Source organism: Callithrix jacchus, chromosome 17, assembly GCF_049354715.1.
Source record: "Callithrix jacchus isolate 240 chromosome 17, calJac240_pri, whole genome shotgun sequence".
Taxonomy (NCBI): Eukaryota; Metazoa; Chordata; class Mammalia; order Primates; family Cebidae; genus Callithrix; species Callithrix jacchus.
In genome coordinates, this window is record NC_133518.1 from 15,186,147 (window position 1) to 15,208,379 (window position 22,233).

Below are 22,233 nucleotides of genomic sequence, written 5' to 3' on the forward strand. Positions count from 1 at the left end.
ATGCTCTGCTCATGTACCCCAAAACCTATAATCCAATAAAAAATTAAAAAAAAAAAAAAAAAAAAAAAAAAGAGTGCATATCTTGTGTGTTTAAAGTGGAGAGTTCTATAAATGTTTATTAAGTTTACTTGTTCCGGATCTGAGTTCAAGTCCTGGATATCCTTGTTAATTTTCTGTCTCATTGATCTATCTAATATTGATGTTGAAATCTCCCACTACTACTGTGTGGGAGTCCAAGTCTCTTTACAAGTCTTATGTAACCTGTATCGGGTGCGTACATATCCAGGATTGTCAGCTCTTCTTGTGGCATTGATCCTTTTACCATTATGTCCTCTTTTGATCTTTGTTGCTTTAAAATCCATTCCACCAGAGGTGAGAATTGCAACCTCTTCTTTTTATTTATTTATTTATTTTTGCTCTCCATTTGGTTGACAAATCTTTCTCCATCCCTTTGTTTTGACTCTTTATGTATCCTTGCATGTAAGATGGGTCTGGATGCAGCATACCGATGGGTTTTGGCTGTATCTTTTGATTGGGGGATTTAGTCAATTTAAATTTAAGATTATTGCCATTTGATGTTAGCTGGCTATTTTGCCCATTAGTTGATATAAATTCTTCATTATGTTGATACTCTTCACTTTTTGGTATATTTTCAGAAAGGCTAATACTGGTTGTTCCTTTCTATGTGGGAGGCTTCTTTCAGAAGCTAATAAAGCAGGCCTGGTGGTAATGAAATCTCTGAGTACTTGCTTATTCACAAAAGATTTTATTTTTCCTTCGATTGTAAAGCTTAGTTTGGCTGGATATGAAATTCTCGGCTGAAAGTTCTTTTCTTTAAGGATGTTGAATATTGGTTCCCACTCTCTTTTGGCTTGTAGGGTTTCTGCTGAGAGATCTGCTGTAAGTCTGATAGGCTTCCCTTTGTGGGTAACCTGACCTTTCTCTCTGGCTGCCCTTAGTATTTTCTCCTTCATTTCAACCCTGGTGAATCTGATGATTATGTGCCTTGGGTTGCTCTTCTTGAGGAATATCTATGTGGTGTTCTCTGTATTGCCTGGAGTTGACTATTGTCCCGCCTTGCTATGTTGGGAAAGTTTTCCTGAATAATATAATGAAGAGTATTTTCCAGCTTGGATTCATTCTCTTTGTTGCATTCAGGTACACCTATCAAACGTAGATTAGGTCTTTTCACATAGTCCCATATTTCTTGGAGACTTTGCTCATTCCTTTTTATCCTTTTTACGCTATTCTTGTCTTCTCGTTTTATTTCATTAAGTCGGTCTTCAACCTCTGATATCCTTTCTTCTGCTTGATCAATTCGGCTGTTAAAACTTGTGCATACTTTGCAAAGTTCTCGTGTTGTATTTTTCAACTCTGTTAAGTCACTAATATTCCTCTCTATATTATCTATTCTTGTTAGCATTTCATCAAATCTTTTTTCAAAGTTCTTAGCTTCTTTGCATTGTGTTAGAACAAGTTCCTTCAACTCCCAGAAGTTTCTTATCATCCACCTTCTGAAGCCTTCCTCTGTTAATGGAACACAGTCTTTCTCCATCAGGCCTTGTTCTGTTGCTGATGAGGAACTGTAATCCCCTGTAGAGGGAGAGGCGTTCTGATTTTGGGTATTCTTAGCCTTTTTAGGCTGGTTTCTTCCCTTCGTTATAAATTTATCCATCTGTCGTGTTTGTAATTACTGCCTTTCTAATTAGGTTTCTGAGTGGACGTCCAATTTATTGATTGTTGGCGCTGGAATCTGAGCAACCCACTGCGCCGGCTAAAACAGCGGTGTTAAGATTGATGGTGCTTTTCTGCACCAAAAACCGCCATGCAAAGGGCTGGCAAAACAGCTGTGCTGGCCACAAGAGTCGTGGTGGTGACCCGTGGGGCTCCTCCGCGGGAAATCTCCTGGTCCGTGAGCAACAAAAATTTGTTTAAAAGTGTGGCATCCTCTTGTTTTCTGCACTTTCACTGGGAGCCACAATCCTGAGCTGCTAATGATCAGCCATCTTGGATCTCTCCTATTACATCAATTTCTGCAAAAAGTTCTTAGTCTTTGTCTCTATTAGTACTTTTTATTGTGTAAAATTTAAATAAAGCAATTGTCAAATTCAATCCTACATTGTAAACTGCAAAACTGCATTGCAAAGCATCAGGCAAATGTTTAGGGTTAAAATTCAAGGTTTGACCTGGTGAGGTGGCTCATGCCTGCAACCATAACATTCCGGGAGGCTGTAGAGGACAGGTGACTTCAGAAGTTCAAGACTAGCCTGAGCAACATGATGAAACCCTGTCTCTACAAAAGATAAGAAAATTAGTTGGACATGGTGGCTCACACCTATGGTCTCAGCTACTCAGGAGGCTGAGGTGGGAGGATCACCTGAGCACAAAAGGCAGAGGTTGTCGTGAGCCAGGATCACGCCATTGCATTCCATCCAGCCTGGGTGACAGAGTAAGACCCAGACTAAAAACAAAAAAAAAGGAAAAAATAAAATAAAATTCAAAGTTGATTTATCTTAGCATATGTTTTCCCAGGGGAAACATACTATATTCTCATGACCTCTTAAACTTAGACTCAGATAAAGGGATGCAGATTCATTATTCATAAAAAGTTCAGTGTTTTCTTTTATCACTTTATTTTAAAAATATATTTTATTTTATTTTTTCCAGCTTTATGAGGTATAATTGACAATATTATATAAATTCAGTGTATATAGTGATGATTTGTTTTTGTGTGTGTGTATATACATATATATATATATATACAAAACATGAAACGTTTATCACAACCAAGTTAACACATCCATGATGTCACATATTTACCTTTTGTGGTGTGTGTGGTGAGAACATTTAAGATCTACTCTCTTAGCAAATTTCAAGTATGTTAGATCCCTAGAACTTATTCAATTTGTAACAGAAAATTTGTACCCATTGACCAGTTTCTCCCCATTTCTTTCACCCGTCAGCCCTTGACAACAACCATATAACTGACTACCTAACAATCTTCTGAGTTCAACTTTTGAAGATTCCGCATACAAGAGAGATGATACAGTTTTACTTGGACTTATTTCTTTTAGCATCATCCCCTCAAGTTTCATCCATGCCATTGCAAATGGCATGATTTCCTCATATATTTAAGACTGAGTAATATTTCATTATGTATATTTTCTTTCTTCTTCTTCTTTTTTTTTTTTTTTGAGATGGAGTTTCGCTCTTGTTACCCAGGCTGGAGTGCAATGGTGCAATCTTGGCTCACCGCAACCTCCGCCTCCTGGGTTTAAGCAATTCTCCTGCCTCAGCCTCCCAAGTAGCTGGGATTACAGGTGCATGCCATCATGCCCAGCTAACTTTTGTATTTTTAGCAGAGATGGGGTTTCACCATATTGGCCAAGCTGGTCTCGAACTCCTGACCGCATATGATCCGCCTGCCTCAGTCTCCCAAAGTGCTGGGATTACAGGAGCGAGCCACCGCGCCCGGCCTCATTGTGTATGTTTTCTTCATCTGTCCATCTGCTGAACACTTGGATTGTTTCCATGTCTTGTCTGTTGTGGATAATGCTGCAGCAGACATGAGAGTGCAGATATCTCCTTGGGATATGTTTTTGTTTCCCTCAGTTATACTGTCAGAGGTAGCGTTGCTGGATGTGTAGTATTTCTATTTTTAATTTTTGGAGACGCCTTTATACTGTTTGCAATCATGGCTGTGCCAATTTATATTCCCACCAACAGTGCACAAGGATTCTCTTTTCCCCACATCCTCACCAACACTTGCTTTCTCTTATCCTGTTGATAATAGCCATTTTAACAGGTGTGAGGCGATGTTTCATTGTGGTTTTGATTTGAATTTCCCTGATAATTTGTAACGCTGCAGACCTTCTTCTCGACACCTTTTTGTGTACCCGTTGGCCGCTTGTATGTCTTCTTTGGAAAATGTCGATTCGGGTCATTTGCCCATTTCAAAATCAGATTATTTATTTCCTGCTATTGAGTTGTATGAGTTCCTTATATATTTTGGATGTGAATCCCTTGTCTTGTGTATGGTTTGCAAATGCTTGCTCCCATTCTGTAGGCTGCTTTTTTATTTTGTTGATTGGTTTCTTTGCTGTGGTCCCAATGTTTATTTATGCTTTTGTAGCATGTGCTTTTCGTATCGTATCCAAAAAAAGCATTGCCAAGACAAATGTCATGGAGCTTTATACCTATGCTTCCTTCCAGTAGTTTAACAGCTTAAGATCTTACATTTAAGTCTTCAATCATTTCAAGTTAATTTCTTTGAGTGGCCTAAGATCGGGGTCCAAGTTCACTCTTTTGCATGTAGATATCCAATTTTCCTAACACCATTTATTAAAGACTGTCATTTCCTCACTGTGCATTCCTGACACCCTTGTCAAATATTACTCGATTCATATGTGTAGGTTTATTTCTTTTTTTGTGTAAAACATTTTTATTTTATCATGGAACTCTTTTGGGCACCATTATTTCCATTAGCATAGGGGTAGCTTCTGTTAATGTTCTATATCAAGGCAATAAATGCCCCATCAAATGGAAATTCTCTAGTTCAGTGGTTGTTATTGAAACGTACTCAATAACAAGAGTACTTTTATTTATTCTTTATAAATTTAGTTCAATTTATAACAGAAAATTTGTATCCATTGACCAGTTTCTCTCCATTTCCTTCACCTGTCAGCCCTTGACAAAAACCATATGACTTTTGCCATCAGCCCCGATAAATGCCCCATACAAAGGGCTATGCAGTGGAGGGTTCCTGGAGACTAGCCCAGCAGCTTCAACCCTACACTTTGTGGGCTTAGGTGATTTTACTAGTTTCCATTTATCATGTTTAATTACCATTTCCTAAAAGAGCAGGTTTACATTCCTTCAGTTTCGTAGTTCTAGAAAGGGGAAACATCCCAGTTAGATGCAGTACCCATTTTAATAAGACATTTAGGTAAAGGAATTCAACTTACATAAAGTTTGTATAAACATCTTGAGTTTTATAATCCTATTAATCTGTATGCTTTTATGTTCTGGTCCCAGGCTTTTTCTACTCCCAGACCATTTTACCTTTTGTGTTGAAAAAGGGTTTGGGTTCCCAGCAGAGAGTTGATCTGTAATACATATGACGGACAGCAAATTCGATAAGATTTCTTAATCAGTCCTCTGATTCTGTGGGAGGGGCACCCATGTAAAAGGGGTCCCCTTAGCTCCCAAATTTACCATGACCTGGGTAATGGGTGTATTTGGTGGGAGGATAGCCCAGTCATCATAAAGCCAGTCCAGTGTGGCTTGCATATGAAGCATAGTCACTGCTTCACTTGGTATTTTATAGGGAGCATTGGGCAGTCCTTTTCTCAGGGCATACAGACCTTACAGTGGCATTTATCCAGTTTACTAGGCTGCTCGTTCTCTTATGCATTTGGATTACATATACTTGTTAGTGATTAGTGGTGAGCTATGAGTCTTACATAAACCCAAACAAGGTCTTAAATTCTGTAGCATTTACATTTAATAGTTTTGTCCTTAAAGTGGTGATTTTTACAATTCACTATAGTAAAGATTTTTTAAGAAGCTGATGATACCAATCTATGAAATGAAACAATTCCCTTACATTAGATACTCTGCTTTTTAATGGTTACTTGGTTTTTCCCCTTCCCCCATATTGACTTTTTTTATTTTTGGTAATCACATATCTCAGAGTTAACTTTTGTTGACCTGGCATAATTGTTCCTATTGTCTAGTTTTATTTGTATAATTTTTCCTTCATTTTAAAGCAAACATTAAATAGTTTTTAATTAGAAAAAAAACTATTTTTCTTTTATAAAGCAAAATAAACATCTTTGTGTTTTATAAACTTTACCAAAAACATATTTTATGTTCCCACTATTCTAACTTTTTTTTTTTTGAGACAGAGTCTTGCTCTGTCACCAGCCTGGAGTGCCGTGGAGCGATGATCTTGGCTCACTGCAATCTCCACCACCCGGGTTCAAGCAATTCTCCTGCCTCAGCCTCCCAAATAGCTGGGACTACAGGTGTGTGCCACCACGCTCAGCTAATTTTTGTATTTTTTAGTAAAGACGGGGTTTCATTATGTTGGCCAGGATGTTCTCCATCTCTTGACCTTGTGATCCACCCGCCTTGGCCTCCCAAAGTGCTGAGATTACAGGTATGAGCCACTGTATTTAGCCTGCTATTTTAACTTTTAACAATCCAAATTTCCAGTGAAAATAAAAACCAAGGGTTTAACACGACTTTAAGAGTTTTAATTACTGGAGAGAGTTTTCAGATTAAATTTGCCAAATTAACTTTATCACAGATTACCCGAATTATGGGAATTAAATGACATCTGAGCTAACTTTTACCAGTCCAATGGGCACTTAATTTTTAAAAGTTACTTGATTAGAACTCTTTCATGCAGGTTGGAAGTGAAGTATCACTTCCACATGACACATATGAATATATATAAATAGATATGATAATATAGATATAATAAGTATGCAAAGGGCATATATATATATATATATATATATATATATATATATATATAGAGAGAGAGAGAGAGAGAGAGAGAGAGAGAGAGAGAGAGACAGAGACAGAGACAGAGTCTGTCTGTGCTGCCCAGGCTGGAGTGCAGTGGCATGATCTCAGTTCACTGCAACCTCTGCCTCCCAGATTCAAGTGATTCTCCTGCCTCAGACTCCTGAGTAGCTGGAATTACAGGTGCCTGCCATCATGCCTGGGCTAATTTTTTTGTATTTTTAGTAGAGATGAGGCTTCACCATGTTGGCCAGGTTGGTTTCGAACTCCTGACCTCAAATGACCCGCCTGTATCGGCCTCCCAAAGTGCCAGGATTACAGGCATGAGCTACTGTGCCTGGCTCCAAAGGATATTTTATTTGCTTGTTTAAAAAAATTTCCCTTCCTACTTTAGATGGTAAAAGTTACAGGAGCCAACGAAAAGAGAAGGAGAGAGCTATTATCCAAGCCCCCTTCAAAGAGAAAAGGCTGTACTTTTGAGATATCAATCTGAGGGATGTCAAAGAGACAGGTCATAGAATTTAAAAATTTAAAACTTCTTGAATAAATATGTCAATATTTGTAATAAAATCTTGTTTTAACTAATTATTTAGTTCTGTATTAGTGTATTATTTTAATATTAAAGACCTATCTCTAGGAAGACTATTATAATTTCTTCTTAATCATAGCCAACTGAATTATACAACTCCCTTTTTAAAAAACAATTTCTTTTGGTGGGGCGAAGTGGCTCATGCCTGTAATCCCAGCACTTTGGAAGGCTGAGGCAGGTGGATCACAAGGTCAAGAGTTCAAGGCCAGTCTGGCCAACATAGTGAAACCTTGTCTCTATTAATTATTTTTACTAAACTTATTACAACTTACATAGAGCACTCACTACAGGCTTAGACTTTCTGTTTTGTCCTAAATATTCCTCTTTCTTGAACAACACAGTCATTATATTTTAGGACAAAAATTCATATGTGAATTTATTTCTGAGCTTTATGATCTGCCCATTGTTCAAATGTCTGTTTTTATGTTACTATAATACTTTTTTAATTACTATAGCTTTGTAATATAGTTTGAAATTGGGTTGTCCTCAGCTTTGTTCTTTCTCAAGATTGCTTTGGCTATTTGTGGTCTTTTGTAGATCTATACGCATTTAGGATTATGTGTTCTATTTCCGTGAAAAATGCCATTGAACTTTTGATAGGAATTGCCCTGAGTCTATATATTGCTTTGGGTAGAATGGAAATTTTAACAACGTTAATTTTCCTGATTTATGATTATGGGTTACTTTTTTATTTATTTGTGTGTTCAATTTATTTCACTAATATTTTATAGTTTTTAGTATGCAGATCTCTCACATTCTTGGTTAAATTTATCTTAAATATTTTATTATTTTTGATGTTGTTGTAGATAGGATTGTTTGTTGTTAGTGTATAAAAACAACTGGTTTTGTACATTGAATTTGCATTTTGCAGCTTTACTGAATTTATCAGTTCTTACACTTCTTTAATGGAATCTTTAAGGGCTTCTAAATATAAGTTCATGTCATCTGTAAACAGAGTCAATTTTGTGTCTTTCTTTCTTACTTGGATTTTTAAAATTTCTTTTTATTGCCTAATTGCTCTGGCTAGGACTTCTGGTACTATGTTGAATAGAAGTAGTGAGAGTGGGCACTGTTGTCTTGTTCCTGTGAATAATTTTTAAAATTGTGAATTGACATAAAAATTGGCTGGTGCTACCTACAGCCATAACTTCAGTTATAATGTCAACATATTTCCATTTATTAATTCAAAAACAAGTATTGAGTACCTATTATGTGCAGACCTGGATATCAAGAGCATATAGGATACAGTGGTAAATAACAGAGAAAGATCAAGTATTCACATACCAGACTTTCCATTTTAGCATACAGGATGGAACAAGAATCTGCTCCCCCTTTGTTGAAACTTACGTTTATGTGTCCATGCTGGATAAGTCTTGCAGAAAGTTTGATGAACACTGTCAGGGATGTACAGAGCAGGGCAAAGCTCAGGCACAGGTCGAGGGCTTGAAGTGTCAGGTGGTACTCTTCATAGTGTGGTGGGTCCACACAGGCTATTGGGAACTTTGCATATTGATAAGGAAAGGCAACTGCATAGCCAAGGTAATTAGTCCCTGCAATCCCTGAAAATGAATAGAAGCAATATGGGCCCAGGAGAGCGGATTCCAAGGCTATTGCAAAGTGAAGTGGACATCCCATAATGCTCAAAATCACAAAGGTGAAAGTAGCTTCCCACTGAAAATAAAGCAAAAATAAATCGTTACTTCAGGGACAAGCTATTTCAAAAGGTTCTTAGCAATATGAGGAAAATGAAAAAAGAGATGCTGGCTATGAATTTCTCCTACTGGAAAATGAAGGAGCAATGGGTCACGATCCTCTCTTTAATTTTCATTTTCCCTTGAAAACGTCCCTTGTATCTTCATTTTTTTTTCACTTTTATCTTACATTCCAGGATACATGTGCAGGATGTGCAGGTTTGTCATTTAGATAAAGGTGAGCCGTGGCGATGTGCTGCACAGATCAACCTATCACCTTGGTATTAACCCAGCATCCATTAGCTATTCTTCCAGATGCTCTCCCTCCCACTACCCTTCATTTTCAGTCTATACCACAGGAGAAAAATATACTAGCCAGAGGGGGAAAACATTAAATTAGTTCACAAGCATTTATTTATGTATTTCCCATCACGTGGAGGCATCTGGTCTGGGCTGGGAAAAACAAAGGTGAGTGAACAAAATTTCTACTCAAGGTTCTTGCTACTCAAGAAATCCCTACTCAAGGTTCTCAGCTACTCAGGGTGTGGTCCATGGTCCAGCATCACTGACATCCCCTGGGAGCCTGGCAGACATGCAGAATCTCAGGCCTCACCCAGATCTACTGAATCAGAATCTGCATGTTAAGCAGATCTCCAGCTGATTTACTTATACATTAAAGTTTGAGAAGCCCTGCATTAGCGGGAATTAAAATCTATGATCAGATACCATAGTCTTTCTGTATCATGGGATGATCTGGTTTTATGCTGTTGAAATGCAGGATAGCATAGACTTTTCATCCTTTTTTAGGAGAGGTAGCAAGAAGATTGGAAGGAGATCTCAGATTAAGGAGTTGAGACTTAAAAATATATTACTAAAAGTAGAGGAGCCAATAGCTCCATTTCTTCAAATGAAATTTAGGAGTACTCACACTGGCTCTGTCCTCCCCAAATACAATAATCGTCACAAGAACTTGTAGAAAATATTTGGAGCAGGGATCAGATAAAGATTATTCATGGCCAGGTGTGGTGGCTCACACTTGTAATCCCAGCACTTTGGGAGGCCAAGATGGGTGGATCACCTGAGGGAAGGAGTTATGAAACCAGCCTGACCAACACGGCAACCCCCATCTCTACTAGAAATACAAAAATTAGCTGGGCATGGTGGTGTGCACTTGTAGTCCCAGCTACTCAGGAGGCTGAGACAAGAGAATTGCTTGAACCTGGGAGGTGGAGGTTGCTGCGAGCTGAGATCATGCCGCTGCACTCCAGCTTGGGCGACAGAGCAAAACTCTGCCACAAAAAAAAAAAAAAAAAAAAAAAAGATTATTCCTTTAAAACATAGTTTATTACTGAAATCCATTGTAGTAAGCGTCAAGTAGACCAAATTCAATTCTAATTGGAAATAATATTTTTTATGTTCCATACTGTACTTAACAGTGATTTGACCTCACAGCCACTCTCCCATCCTGCTTGCCATCGGTATATTTACCAGGTGTCTCTGGGTCCATGCTCTGTAAGCCAGCAGTAGAAGCACACCAGTCGTGATGGCCTGTGACAAGAAAATGGAAAAATAACATCCATCACAGAAGGTACCTCTGGAAAGAGTTCAATCTGTCTCACAGTTTGACAACTTTATCATGAACTTGAAGGAACAGCAAATGACTCAGTGGATTTATGCCTCTGATTTCCTCCTCATCAGTGGAAAAAAACTGTGATGACGAGGAAAGTAAGCCATTAGTGTCATAAAGACATGATTCACGCAAGCTCAGATTTTGATTCTCTGTGTTGCTTCTGCCATCAGAATCATCCGCTCCACCACTTTAAGGTGTCACTGCAATAATAGCTTGCCTTTATAACCCCTGCCATATGTTTTATTTTGATTAATCGTCTATTGTTCACCTTTCTCACAAACTGATGAAACTGTAAATGGAAGGAACCAGAATGGGAACTTGTCATGAAACCCCGAAGTGGCTTTCTCTTTTGCACTTTGCTTTCTTTTGAGATTCTGCAGCCTCAGCCTGCTGGCAGGATACAAATACCTGATCCCTATTCCTCAAATAGCAAAGATTATCATTAGAATGAATGCATGATGGGAGATTTATTCTTTCTTTCTTCTTCTTCTCCCCCCCCTCCCTTTTTTTTGAGATGGAGTCTCTCTCTGTCACCCAGGCTGGTATGCAGTGGTATGGTCTGGGCTCACTGCAACTTCTGCCTCCCGGGTTCAAGCGATTCTCCTGCCTCAGCCTCCCGAGTAGCTGGGATTACAGGCGCATGTCACCAAGCCCAGCTAATTTTTGTATTTTTAGTAGAGACACGGTTTCACCATGTTGGCCAGGCTGGTCTCGAACTCCTGACTTTGTGATCTGCCCTCCTTGGCCTTCAAAAGTGCCAGGATTACAGGCATGAGCCGCTGCGCCCTGCCTCAAAAGAGTTTTTCTTTATAGTCTCTGTTAAAGAAAAAAGGCCCAGAGTGCAGAATGAAAATAGTTAAACGAAAGAGGGAATGGTGTCACCAGAATTTAGAAGTAGGCAATGAAAAAAAATATTACTGGGCTCTTTGATTCAGCACCAGGTCTGATGGAGGAGACCTTTGTGGTCACTGAGATTGGAAATAGCTTATTCTCAATCCTCATAAATCATTTGTTCTTGGTTAATGACTCTTTTGAGGTTGAGAGAGAAAGAGGAAGAGGAAGAGATGTACCTAAAATAAGATCTGGAATATGGACAGCTCCAAAAATAGTACAAGTTAGGGCATGGCAGAGAAATAAGCATGACTGTATATATACAATCAACAAAGTTAAAGAGGAAAAAAAATCAGCATCTTTACCAACATGGTTTTGTGACATGCTGCTTTTGTAGTAGCTGGATCTGGTATATTTATTGTTTTGAGACTTAGCTTTTCATTTTCCCGGCATATTTTATTTTGAACGTTGCATTTAGAGAATTTGAGAGGGAAACACACACACACACACACACACACACACACACACACACACACCCCTCATGTAGCTGAGCATACAATTTCAGACTTGGCATCGCCATACCATAAAACTCCCATGGATAAAAACAGAACCATCTGTAATCAAAAGAGATTCCTGGCGTGATTCTGCAAGAGGAAAGTTTCCAAGGGACCCTATGGAGGGTGAGCCAGCATAAATAATACAAGAAAACAAAAGAATTATTAAGAGCAACTGTAACGTCGGTGCTGTGGGGTAAGCCTGGGGCTTTCTCTGCTCTGGGAGGCATGGCCCTCAATTGACACATCGCTCCTCTGTCAGAGAGAGAAACACTGAAGCCAGATAAGCAAGGCAGTCAGGCTCACGCCCCTCTGCTGCTTTAACTCGGAGTAGATCGCTGACATTCTCAGATGCTGAGGTTCCAGGTTGCCTTAACTACCTTGGCATGAGCTGTTTCTTTCCTTTCAAAAAGTTGAAAAATGCTGCAGAATTTCAGTTGCCTGTTATTTTTGTAGCTGCCAGCTTGAATTTTGCTTTGTTTACATAAAACTTTGAGAAGGATCTTTCATGGAGTAGGCTGAGTGTGAATGCCTCTTGTAGTAACTTGATAAATCTTCCCTGCTAATGGAATGGCAGCTGAGGGGGTTAGCACATCCATCTTTCTTGGTGCTCCTCACCAGACATGGGAGATAGAAGAGCATTATTTTTCCTGAGACGCACAGATGTCTTTTCTTTCTTCTGTTTCTTTTTGAAAATTTTATTTTTAGATAGGGAGGAGAAAAGAATGAAGAAGGAAGAGATTTGAGAGTAGGCAGGACAAGTCAAGGGGAAGAGAAAATGTGAGAGAGGGGATGTCGGAAGGGGGAATAGTTGGCTGAAAGGAGGCCAGGTTGTGAGGAAGGGGAGAGTGAGGGCTGTGTGTCAGTGAGCGGGGAAAGAAGAGAAAGCCCGAATCCTGCACTTGCCTCCCTCGGCTCTTCTTGACAGGCTGCTGCCTGGCTCTCCAGGCACTTCCAGGGATATGAGTTGGGTTTTGCAACAGCTGCTGCTAACACTTTGATTGCATGATAATTGTGAGGCCTCCCACTAAATCTTTAGATTGTCTGAGTGGAGGACATAGCTCTCAGAAGTCGATGAATTGAAGGAAACAGGGAGCCCTCAGAAACAAATAGAAACGTTTAGAGGTACCGTATTAATATGGGATAATTTATTCACTTGCAAGCATCTGTTATGAGTCTGCTACAGAAAAGCGATGTGCCAGGTACTGTGCTGATAAAGTAATCATAATGGTTCACATGTGTGGACTGAGTGCTTAACATATGCTGATCACTTCACATGTGTTCACTCACAATGACCGTGTCATGTCGATATCCTCCCACTTTTAAAATGAAGCACAGAAAGACTAAGTAAGATGAACAAGATCCCCAGATAGTAATTGTACAAGTAGTGGTTCTGACTGTCAGTTCAGGTGTAAAACTAATGCACATACGACAAGGGCTACAACCCTAAGCGAGAAGGATGAATGTTTTCTAAATGAGGAGAGCTCAGGAATAAGGTATCACTTAGAGGGGAAACACCAATGATGAAGGCACCATGGAGAAATAGGATCTGAAGTGGGTTTAAGGACGGATTTGGGTTCAATGGGAGGTGCCAGAGGGAGGGCAGCTCAGGCTGTGGGAGCGGCGTGTGCAAAGGTGGGGAAGCGGCTGTCCTGCTTAGGGAGCAGTGAGCGTGGAGTGCAGACCGAAGGAAGGGTCAGTTCCTGGCAGAGAAGAGTAGAAATCGGGGTTGAAAGCCAGGTAATACCAGGGTGAGGAGGGCTGCACAATGCAGGCTAGCATGTCTGGGCTTCGTTTAGGGACAATGAAGCAATGCTGAAGCTTTTTGAAGAAACTGTAGCCTGACTACTGAAGAGGTTTAGAAAGACGAGCCAGTTGTGTGCATATGAGGTTGGAATACAGGCCTAGAAGTAATTGTAGAACGCTGGTTTTTAGATTTGTTTTTTCAACTCTAGCCGCAGTAACTAATACATTTCACATCATGGTTATAAATATTTTTATATCTGATCAAAATAATATGTAACCCTCATTATGTGTGATGCATTTGAATATTCTATTCATTGTAAATGTTGCTAGCTACTCAATAGATTGATTTTATCATTCACTAATGGATAGATTCCCACAGTTCGGCTATCAAAGCCATCTAGGCATAAAATTTGAGCCGGGGTGGGAAGTGGTAAGGGGTGGGAGGATACACAGTGAGACAGAAAAGGAAGGAATGCAGGCGAGGGCTATGCCTTGTAGGAAAAATTAAAGTTACATGGCAACTGATTGGAGTGGGGCTGGATTGGGCTGCTTTAGGGCATTGCTGCCCCCAGTGTGGTCCTAGGACCAGCAACAAGGGCATCCTCCAGGAGCTGGTTAGATACGCAGACTCTCAGCCCCCGCCCCAGACCTGCTGAATTAGAACCTGCCTTCGTCAAGATCACCTGATGATTCGTATGCACGTTACAGTTTGAGAAGAGCTAGTTTAGAGGAACAGGTTGAGTCGAAATCACTCCAGGATTTGAAATTGAGTTGCCAAGACAATGACAGGGAAGTTGGAGAAGAAAAACATGGTTTGAGCGACAAGATGATTAATTTGGTTTTAGACAAGCTGGCCTTGAGGAAGCTTAGGATAGCTAAGTGGAAAAATGGACCACTGACAGATTCTTTGCTTGATCAAACTTTAATCAGGTTTCTGAACCTTCTCCTGTAGGCCCGTGTGTGTATGACCTTGTAAAACCCACTTTGAGCACAAGAACGCTGATGAGTCAGTTTAGCGAGAACCCCCTTACCCTCAGTACCTGATCACGCTCTATAACTAGTCAGGTTTCTCCTCCTCCCCGATCCCTGAAGTGATGTCTGACCACCCTGGCCTGTCTTCAGCAAGAAAACGGCTGGGTCGGGAGAGCCAGAATCCCCCTTGCCCCTGATATTGCCTTAGTAATTTTTCATCCACTGACTTTCACCCTGCTTCTCAGCTATAAATCCCCATTGGCTTATGCTGTACTTGGAACCAAACCTCGTTCTATACTGATGTCTCTTTTTCCCCATTGCAATCATCCTGCATAAAATCGGTTTTTATTGTTTTAGCTAACTGTCCAGCTCCGGTTTTTCTTTAACACCGTCAGGCAGTTGGAAGTCATGTGACTGTGAAGCTGTAAGAGACGTGCATGGTCATGTAATCAAGCCCCTTCTGTAACCGTTGGGGAAACTGGGGCCTGCATAACGAAGTCTAGCCTGACCTTTCTCCCAAATTCCCTTCTCCAAGCAGGGCTCTGGATGCAGCGCTGTGCTTGCCATTGGCCAAGACACTGGGATCTCCAGCACCTCAGGGCCTGTGTTTAAACTCATTGTACTTCAGTCTTTTCATCAGAACTTGATCTACAAGCCTTGTTTTCCAGGATTAATAGAGCTTGAGCTTAATCCTTAAGGTACTACGATCTCCTCACCGAATACTTTCTAGCAGCTGATGTTTTTAAATAACCTAGCTCCAAAATGCCAGGAAAACTGATTGTCATATAGATGTCAAAATGGAGCTAGGGAGTCTGAGGGCCAATCTTTATGAAGTACTTAGAAAGCCTCGAATGAAAGGCTTTGAACAAATTCAAAATACTGTATCATATGCAAAAATCTGGCTCTTACAAGTCTTCAAAGAAATATGGAGTCATCTGCAAAGTAAATGCCAATATGATTGAAATGTACAAATCTTGTCACTGGATGAAGATATACTTTGGAGGCAAATTAAGATGTGATTGGTGGCCAGGCTCCGTGGCTCAAGCCTGTAACCCCAGAACTTTGGGAGGCCGAGGTGGGCCAATCACCTGAGGTTGGGAGTTCGAGACCAGCCTGACCAACATGAAGAACCCGTGTCTCTACTAAAAATCAAAATTAGCCAGAGATGTTGGTGCATGCCTGTAATCCCAGCTACTCAAGAGGCCGAGGCAGGAGAACTGCTTGAACCCAGGAGGCAGAGGTTGTGGTGAGCCGAGATTGTGCCATTGCACTCCAGCCTGGGTAACAAGAGCAAAACTCCATCTCAAAAAAAAAAATAAATAAATAAAGAAGTGATTGGTAAGGGAGGTTGTGGAATGAGTCAGAGTCCATTTGAAGTTCACCCTGATCAGACAGAACTGTGGTTCAGTAGGAAACTCACTAGGAAAAAAAAAAAAATAACGTTGGTCCAAATTTAGACATTATTGAAAGGCTGAGCATTTGTATTACTTTCCTTCCCATGGGAATTTTTTGCTGCATTAGTATGATATAAACACTGCCCTGACCTTTAGTCCTTGCAACCTAATTGGTATTCAACTGTATAAGAAATTCTGCACCAACAGAATGGAGGGCATGAGATTCATTCAGTCATTCAGCAATCCTTACTGAGCAATATTTATTGAACACATACTATGTCATTCTCTCTGTTCCAAGTTCTTCAGATTTATTGAACCAAACAATAAATTTAAAAATTATATAATGTCTTATATGTTAATAAGTGTCATGGGAAAAAATAGAGCAGGGTATCAGAGATTGGGAGTGCCAGTTGAGGGTCAGGTATTACAATTTTAAATAATGTAATGGGAGCAGACCTCCGTAAAAAAGTGACATTTACAAAGAATTGATCAAGAATTGAAGGAGGCTAGGGAGTGAGCTAAGTTCAGGAAGAGGCTTTAGGCAGAGGACAGGTAGTGCAAAGGCCCTGAGGCAGAAACACATCACGGCATGTTTGAAAACAGCAAGGAGCTGATGTGATGGGAGAGAAGTGAGCTAAGGGAAGAGTGGTGGGAGACGGAAGTCCAGGAGGTAACGGGATGGGAAACTCAGCAGGTCATGAAGGAACAGGATAGGAAAGTGAGGCAGGAGACACAGGATTAAGAACAAAGGGCTTGAACAGAGAGTAGGGCACACATGAAAGGCATGGTATTAACTAGCATTTGAGGAGGGCTTTAAAATTGGCGAAGCTCTTTATTATACAATCATTGTTTAAATTGTGTTCATTCTCGCTGTGCATCTTAGGGTTAGACAGTTTTACATGTCTGCTCTTTTTATCTGTAAAATTTCCCATTTTATGGTTAAAGGCAATGAGGAACTGGCTGGTTGAGGGTCCTGTTTTTGGCCTCCTCCCAAGAACATCAATGTCAGGACTTGAAACAGGTCTGCCTCTCTAAATCCTTTATCTCTGACTCCACTGCCTGATGCTGCCACCCCTGAAATCAGATAGTTACCCATGAGCTACGTGGTGGAGACACTTCCCATCATATCTCTAGTCCTAACTGGTAAAAATAGATGTTTGGCCTATAACATGCTTACATTCAATCATCTGTAATCTTAATCAAAATCACCAATACCTGTTGAATAGAGTATGTTAGACTCTGCAAGGATAGGCAAAGAGTGGAATAAAAGAATGTGGGGTTGAACTCTAATCATGATATTGTTAAACTTTATGAAATCAGAATTTTAAAAAAATTAAATGAAACAGAAAATATCAGAATACCTTTCACATCGAGGCTAAGTACTGTTTTGAGAAACTTTCGTTTTATTGATATATAAACGTCTATTATATGTATATATGCATAATAGATGTAGATATCTATTTATCTAGAGGTAAGAATGTAGATGTATTTATGAACATTCTGGGTCCTCGCGTAAAATATTTTTCTGACTCCGAGTCACCAAAACAAGTTTGGTAGCCACTTGAATAAATGTAACTGCTGCCGCTGCATTCCAGCAGAACTTTAGCAACGATTTCTTTGAATGAATGTATGGTTTCAGGTAGGTGTTGGAGAACAGAAGGGAAGATCAAGATTGGGGTGATAGATACAAATTAATGTATTGACAAAGAAAAGCATACCCTCTGGTTTCCTCATTCCATCCACTCCCCCATCATCCCACTGGCCTCATCTATCTGCACATACTCATCAAACACCACTAGACCAAGTTCCTTTAAGATCAAGACCTTGTTTGTTCCTTCGTTATAACTCAAGGACATAGTAGGCTATTCATAAATAGTTGTCTAATAAGTAGATTAAAACTTATATTTCCTGAGGTCTAATGTTTAGGTGATATCCCAGTTAAAGTTTTAATTATTTAAAGATTTAAGATGCTATCTCACAGAAGAGTGGCTATATTTTAATAGAATATGTTTTAAAATCAAAACTTCAAAATTAAATTCTCCAGTGTCCAGTGGTGTCAGGCATCATGGGAATCAGTGAGAGAAAGATTTGTCGGACAGGTAGTTCTCTGTAACTTCTCTTAAATTATACCAACATGGAAGCCAGCTACTCCCAAGGCTAGATGTGCTCATTTCTTTGTCTGGAGAGCTAAGGGACCAGGCCATTGTTTATCTGCAATGATTCAATGAGCGTACACTGAGTACCACTTAGTGTCAGACACTGTACTTGGCACACATACTTTCCTAGTGAATTGTGAAGTACATCGCCCCTCTTCTTGAATTATTTTCAGTTCAAACAGTTGCATGCAAAGGGAAATATCTGGGATTTGTAAATTTGGGGGCCATGTACACACGTCTTAGTGCTTGTAATGAAAGCATTAGTTTGAAAGTTATTTTATTTTGTTCTCTATTTAAAATTATGTTTCAAGGTTTATGTTTTTTTCTAAATTCAAAATTCAAATCTCAAAAGATGGATTCTAATTTCTTAGCATATCAAGATAAGAGGATTAAAATGAAATAACTTTTTAAGAATTTCTTGAGCAGCATGCCATTAAACATACATAATATACACGTATACATGATGAAACAATTATTAAGACAATTTTTATACTTAAAATGCAATTAACAGAAATCAATGTTCCAAGGCAGATTCTGATTTTATGTGGAATTTTGACTTCTTTGTATTGTTAGGACAATTTAAAAGGACATGTTCTTCTGTTTCCCCTTTCCCTCCCTTCTTCCTTTATTTTTTCAATATATTTAATAAAATATTTTCATACCAAAGCTCCATTCCAGACGGGACAAGCAATCCGAACACTCCATCCTGCGAACCAAGGCTTGTAAGAAAAGACAGGGAAGAAAGCGGTGACTCCAGAGCATACACTGAGGCTCCCCAGAGTGACCAGAATCCGGCCAGCAGCCTGGTAGAGGCCCTTCATTTTCCTCGGTGGCTTGGGGCCTTGGTCTCAAAAGATGTTTTGTTACCAAAACACGAGAGTATGACAGCCCTCAGTAAATAGAAGTTTCTTAGAGACAGTAGCCACGAAACATATGAACTGTTGATCTACTTGGAAACAAGATTCTATTTGTTTTACCAAAGGTGAAATGTACTCAAATAGTCCTTGGCATAAATTTGGCACAATAAATTCTGATAACAATTTATTTAAGAGAAAGAGAAAAAAAATTACTCCTTGCTTTGGATTGTTGCCTCGATTCCCTTCATTCTGCCCTGTCCTGGGGAGTGACCACTTCCTGGCTTCATCAGATTCAAAGGCTTGCTGACTGAGCTAATTGTTTCTCAGCTCAACCTGCTAGGTTCCAGCATAAAGCCAACATCCTTTGTGTACAATAGATTCACATTCCCAGCACAATTTCCCACAAAACGAAGTAAAAATAAGCACCCTGATCACTTTTCATTATATTTAATTTAAATGATTTCAGGTAAAAAGCAAGACCTTTACCTCTTTTCAAAGTTTAATTCCATTACAATTATTTTTGATATGGATTCTTTCCCAAATGGGCATGAACTTTCTTTCTTTTTCTTTTTTTTTTTTTTTGAGACCGAGTTTCGCTCTTGTTACCCAGGCTGGAGTGCAATGGCACAATCTCAGCTCACCACAACCTCCGCCTCCTGGGTTCAGGCAATTCTCCTGCCTCAGCCTCCTGAGTAGCTGGGATTACAGGCATGCACCACCATGCCCAGCTAATTTTTTGTATTTTTAGTAGAGACGGGTTTCATGTTGACCAAGATGGTCTCGATCTCTTGACCTCGTGATCCACCCGCCTCGACCTCCCAAAGTGCTGGGATTACAGGCGTGAGCCATGGCGCCCGGCCCAATGAGCATGAACTTTTTTTTTTTTTTTTTTTTTGAGACAGAGTTTCGCTCCTGTTACCCAGGCTGGAGTGCAATGGCGCGATCTCGGCTCACCGCAACCTCCGCCTCCTAGGTTCAGGCAATTCTCCTGCCTCAGCCTCCTGAGTAGCAGGGATTACAGGCACGCGCCACCGTGCCCAGCTAATTTTTTGTATTTTAGTAGAGACGGGGTTTCACCATGTTGACCAGGTTGGTCTCGATCTCTCGACCTCGTGATCCACCCGCCTCGGCCTCCCAAAGTGCTGGGATTACAGGCTTGAGCCACCGCGCCCGGCAAGCATGAACTTTTTTATGGAGTTTTATATTGTTTTCACTAAACCAGTGTCAACTTATTTTATTATTAATTCAATTTTCAAATAAAGTACGATGATGGAAATGTATGCAGTTGTAAAATAAAATAAAACTTTGAGGAGTAATTTATCAGTTGAATCAAATGCTGATCCCCGTTCATTCTTGAATCGTGATTCTAATTTGAGATATTGAACTTGGGTACATTTAGGCAGTGACAAGTCATCTCTTACTTTTGCATGCATTTGAGAAAATGGTGTCATTTGATTTTGACTGAAGGGATATATTTGGGTGTCTGTTCCAAGGTAATATCTTAAAAACACAGGTCACCTTCTGGAGCTATCTGACTAATTTTTCTATTTAACATTAACACTTTTTTCCTTTTTACTGAAATAAAATGATGAAACATAGGTTTATAAATGCAATATAGTGGTTTAGGACATCGATTTTGAGTCAGATGGAGCTGTGATATGATCCTGGTTCTACTCTCTACCAGCTTTGTGTCCTTGAGTAAGGGCAAGTTACTTTTCTATGTCTGTTTCTTCATCTGAGAAATGGGAATAAAAATTAGTGTTTATCTCATCAGGAATTTGATTGAGAGGATTCAATGAGCTAAAACCATAAATGCTAGCCCAGAGCTTAGCCTACCAAGGATGTTCAGAAAATCACCACTGTTAAGTTGGAGTATTCCACCTTTGGGGTTCTTGTAGCGTGGGACGAAGGTGCAGTCACGGTTGGCTTTTTTTTTTTTTTTTTGAGATGGAGACTTGCTCTGCAATTTATCATCTATAAACATTATGTTTAACTCTTCGTGAACAACAATTCGGTAAAAACGTCCAAAGGACCCTCCCTCGAGTGACGGAAAGAGAAGCTTCTCTCTGATTCTCTGCTTCCCGCCTCTCCCCGCCTTTCTATCTTTAATAGTCATTTCACAGTTTGACCCAGATTTTGAGGCAATTGCATTCCTGGATATACAGAATCCAGGAAAGCAGCTCATGCTTTCTGGTACCGTTGCTGTTTCCTATCTCCTCTCAATACTGTAGGCTATATTCTCCGATTTTTTTTTTCTAACATCACTAGATAAATTCCACAAGGGCAGAGACCTTGCGAGTTTTATACATCCCTTAAATAGATGAGATATCCCAACAACTAGAACCCGGTCTGGCACAGAGCAGATACATATGGTAATACGTCTTTGCCAGATAGTCGGTTAACACATTAGACTTTCTGCTTTGTATTTGGGCTCCCCATTCCCCGGCAGCGGCACAAGGATGGCTCCAAGGGCATCCACCACTGTCCGTGAGTGTTAATGCTAGTCTGTTCCATTGATATTGGGGGAACGGGTTGAGAGTGAAGAAAGGCTTGTTTGCATTAGTATTTGGTTTGAGCAGCTGTTTTGACTTTTTCCTTTACTTTTTATCTCAAGGTTATAGCTAGATGGTATGTCAATATGCTGCGGGTCAGATCACTCTCTCCTGTTTGCATGTTTGGAAAATAAAGGCTGTCGAAATAGTCATGTTAAACAGTACAAAGATTGCAAACAAGGAGAATACTTTTTGTTTTAATTTGGGGGTCCTTTTAAGTGCTTGTAACACTCACAGCCTAACCCTGGTACTGCTGTTGTGACTTGTAAACCTGAATTTATTAGTGATTAGAGGAGTTGTTGCCACTTAATATAACAAAGAGAAGGGAGAGAGGTAGAATAGGGTTTCTCTCTGTGTGTGTTTTCCCGTGGGAATCTAGCCACACTAATTTTATTAAAGCAAGGACATTTTCAGTGAAAGCAGGTACTGGGAAAGAAAAGTACCTGGGCTTTCTATCTTGGGCTTCCTCTCTGATCAGCCGTGTCTGTGTACTCACGTCCTGGCAGCCAGCAAGGCTTGTAGGGCCCCTGCTCCCTCTAGTCATCCCACGTGGCACTGACTGACTAGAATTGGGTCTGTAAGTTGTCCTTGGAAGTGGTAAGGTCAAGGTCTCCATAAGGCTGCTTTGCAGACTCCACCTTCTCCTCAACCCAGGGAATTCCAGGATCTCGGCTCAGGGAAAAAGGCAGTAGCTTCACCAAACCCTTCAAGCCAGCTTTGCCACTAAAAA

General features: G+C 40.0%; 1 protein-coding gene across 3 annotated transcripts in view; it reads right to left on the reverse strand.

The window, feature by feature from the left end:
* Positions 1 to 18,962, reverse strand: part of TMEM212 (transmembrane protein 212) — a 32,297-nt gene extending 13,335 nt beyond the window's left edge. For 2 of the 3 annotated variants that reach the window (XM_008983460.5, XM_054246936.2), the window contains exons 1-3: positions 18,757 to 18,962; positions 10,300 to 10,359; positions 8,468 to 8,791 (exon numbers count right to left, since the gene is read on the reverse strand). In XM_008983460.5, the coding sequence (XP_008981708.1) occupies positions 8,468 to 8,791; positions 10,300 to 10,359; positions 18,757 to 18,915 (543 nt within the window). In that variant the 5' untranslated portion in view covers positions 18,916 to 18,962. Of the gene's footprint in view, positions 1 to 8,273; positions 8,792 to 10,299; positions 10,360 to 18,756 lie in introns of those variants that run through there. The other variant, XM_017965683.4, reaches the window with a different exon arrangement.
* Positions 18,963 to 22,233: the final 3,271 nt, after the last annotated feature.